Genomic DNA, 3,276 nt, shown 5'->3' with positions numbered 1-3,276 from the left:
TCTAATACTTTGTGCGTCTTAGTCTTTTGCCTGAGAAGAAATCTTGGATGTAAGACTTGTAAACAGAGCGCCTTTAAGATATCAGAACTTCTCTTTTAACTGTGCACAGCAAAATGGACAGACTCAAATTAACACTATTGTAGTTAATTTTAACACTTTTAAAGTGTCCCATGGGGTCCACACTACACAGTGTCAATGTAACACTTTTTAAAGTGTTGCCATTTTAACACTGTTATAGAGTTAATTTTAACACTTATATAGTTGAAATTTAACAATACTCAAGCGTTAGTTTCTCAACACCAGTGGGTAGTGTTAGAAATTAATACTCATCGGAGTCATTAATTAACTCTTATAGTGTGATGTGCATACTATAAAAGGAGTTGCCCCATTAACACTATAAAGTGTTATTGCTGCCCCCCCCCCCCCCCCCACACCAAAAAAAAATCTTTAAATGAAATGTCAATAATTAGAAATACAAATGACAAGTTCACTACATTAACATTTTTATTTCATCAAATGCATCAACATTACCAAATATTTTTTCATTGCTGTACATTTATCTAAATGTAACAATAAGGCACTATGTTCGCTCTTTGACTATTGTCATTAGAGCATTGCTTGTCAAATGGTCTACAATAAGTCAGTGCCTTCACAGATATGACAGAAAACACATTCATTTGGTCTTCTATACAGTATGCACTAAAGTGGTCATCATAGTACATTGTTTGTACATTACAGGATATTATGAAAGCGTGCTGTTCATGTATTATAATATCACAGATCTTTTTGAACACAGGAAGATCATCGGTACATCCAGTGCATAAGTACAACCCAACCTGGTACTCAGTACCGTAATATCTGACCCACCTTGTACTAACATTTGAACAGGCGTCCAAATGTAATGTCTAAAGCTGCCACTGATGTGTGTGCCTTGCACGGGAGTGGTTTTCGGTCGATAATAAGGTAGAACCTTTGGATATTCTTCTTTTGCTCACCGATGCAAAGGAGGAACGGTTGTTTGCGTCGACACTCTCAAGGAAGGTAGGAATACTGGCTCCTTCCTGTAGGTCAGTTAAGAGACATAAATTACTATAACATCTTGATCACATTTCTGCAGATATACAGAGCAAAACTGTCTCAGAATCCCAACATCTATTCAGGGATTCTTGGTGTAGGAACTTTTGCATACCTTAAGATATCTAACAAGACGGCTGGTTGCTTGAGCTGAACTGATCTTGGTAGTTTTTTTCTGGCCCCTTGAAGTTGGAGGGAGTAGATGCAGCAGCAAAAGGATTGAAGACAGATCACTGTCCCATCCTAAAGGCATAAAAAATGTATTTATTTAGTATAACACTGAAATATATATTTCAAGAAAACGTTTTATACTGACCATTGTTATCTTCAGACTCAGATTCAGTTGCTGACAGCAACTCATTCATATTCTTTGCAGTCTTGCAGTCTGTGATGTTTGGCTTGAAGAAAGTTGACCACTTGGACAGGAACTTCTGAGACACTTCGTCACCAAACATCATTGAGAAATCCTGGTCGATCTATAAACAAAGAAAACAATATTTTAATATACAGGTTCAAGCATACTTCACAAAATGAATGAAAGGTCAAATACTGAAATGGAAGATTGAAAAGAAGATTAAAGAGATTATAGTATAGTGCCGAAAAATATTATATTGTCCTGCACTGGACTATATTACTGTTCTACACTGGACAACTACAACCAAAGCAAAAGAGTTTTCTTACCAATCCAGGTACATCAAGAAAACGAGGGAACACATCCAGGAATGAAGATGATGCATCATCCCCAACCATCTTCTGTCGATACTGGAAAGTCGCTCTCATCTTCTCTTTGACCACAGATTCATTGCTGGAATGTCTTATTGTAGATATCGCCTCCCTGCACTCCTCACCAAATAGCTGTTGGCAGGTTGATAGAGATTCTCGCCTGGTTTTTGGACCATCCTGAAGAACGGTCTTGGAACGACCCCGCAAGCCAGCAAAGGTGTTGCGTTGAACCGTCTTGATCCTCCGTGAAATGAAGCCAGTATTACCCTCAGGATCATAGTAGTGTTCCTTTTTAAAGAAAGACCCAAACAGAGGCATCTCATGCTTCAATTTAAGAATAAGTTACTCAACACAAAAATTGTAGACAGTGAATAGACTGCAAAACATTTTAAAAAACAGGTTGAAAATGCAAGGGTGAGCAACCTACAAAAACTCATCTGAAACAAGATGAGTACAAACTAGAAAAGTGAAGAAGATATTGAAATCACACTGATTTGGTTTTCAGATAGAACTTACATATCCAAGTTTGGAGAATGGATCACGGAGGTATGGAAAAAGAGTCACAATTCCCAGTGCATAATTGGTCCTTACACTTGACGGTGGAACCCTCCTTTAAAAATAAGTCATAGTTTACTTTTAAGCATGTATGTTTTGTAAGAATAAATACACCCTTTCCACTTATACAGAACAGCATTATTTTGCTACAACACATGACATAACCAAGTGACCTGCAATTCTTACCCATGTAGCTCTATCATATCTGCAACCAGGATGTTCACCATTTGTTTACTAGTGTTTATTAGTGTTTTAGTCTTATCATACTCATTAAAGACTTCTTCACCCTTTGGATTGGCCCTCAGAACACCCTCAACCATCTGCCAAGAAATATTACATTGTTATGGCATGCTTACGGTAAAAATTAGTTTTTTTTTTAAAGAATTTAACTTTTCTAATGACATTACTTTATACTGCGAATACATTTACAAAAAATAATTAATTTTGGATTTCAAATGTATTTATTCAAAGCTCTACCTGTTTTGCTTCATTCTGGTCCATTAACCCTGTTGGGTTCCTCCTTTTTCTTGTGGACTCCAGAATAACGGTGGAATCAGATGAATGGGATAAAGCTGGGGATAGTGCAGTCTGTGCCACTACCAAGGATGAATGGGATGAAGTTGGGGACAGCGATGTCAATACAGAGGAGGATGCTTGATCTGCAACCAGCTCAACATCCAGATCTACAAAATGGCAGACAGAACAAAGACAATTTAAATGTACCTATCAGTAACAAAACAATCTCAATCTTAAATAAAGCATTTAAAAAGTACTAAGCATATTATATTCTTCCTTAATTACTACCCAGTGATATATCATATGTATTTAAGACAATGATTGTCAAGTGTTACGCCACACATCGTATTTCTCACGCTGAAAAAAAAGTCCGCGCTGGCTCCCCTCCAACCTTCCAGACGGTGTCTG

The 3,276-nt window shown here is 37.3% G+C and overlaps 1 protein-coding gene across 1 annotated transcript; it reads right to left on the bottom strand.

Annotated features, from left to right (window-relative positions):
- Nucleotides 1–490: 490 nt before the first annotated feature.
- On the bottom strand, nt 491–2,965 carry LOC120820842 (uncharacterized). The gene is made up of 7 exons (XM_078094641.1): nt 2,830–2,965; nt 2,539–2,672; nt 2,314–2,407; nt 1,756–2,085; nt 1,391–1,550; nt 1,190–1,317; nt 491–1,061 (listed from the first exon to the last, which is right to left on the bottom strand). The coding sequence occupies exons 1-7, from the start codon at nt 2,851–2,853 to the stop codon at nt 906–908; spliced, it is 1,026 nt and encodes a 341-aa protein (XP_077950767.1). The 5' UTR covers nt 2,854–2,965; the 3' UTR covers nt 491–905.
- Between the last annotated feature and the right edge of the window lie 311 nt (nt 2,966–3,276).

This window comes from Gasterosteus aculeatus, chromosome 20 (genome assembly GCF_964276395.1).
Source record: "Gasterosteus aculeatus chromosome 20, fGasAcu3.hap1.1, whole genome shotgun sequence".
Classification (NCBI taxonomy): domain Eukaryota; kingdom Metazoa; phylum Chordata; class Actinopteri; order Perciformes; family Gasterosteidae; genus Gasterosteus; species Gasterosteus aculeatus.
The sequence above is the reverse complement of the archived record's forward strand: the minus strand, read 5'-3'. Positions and strand labels throughout refer to the sequence as shown.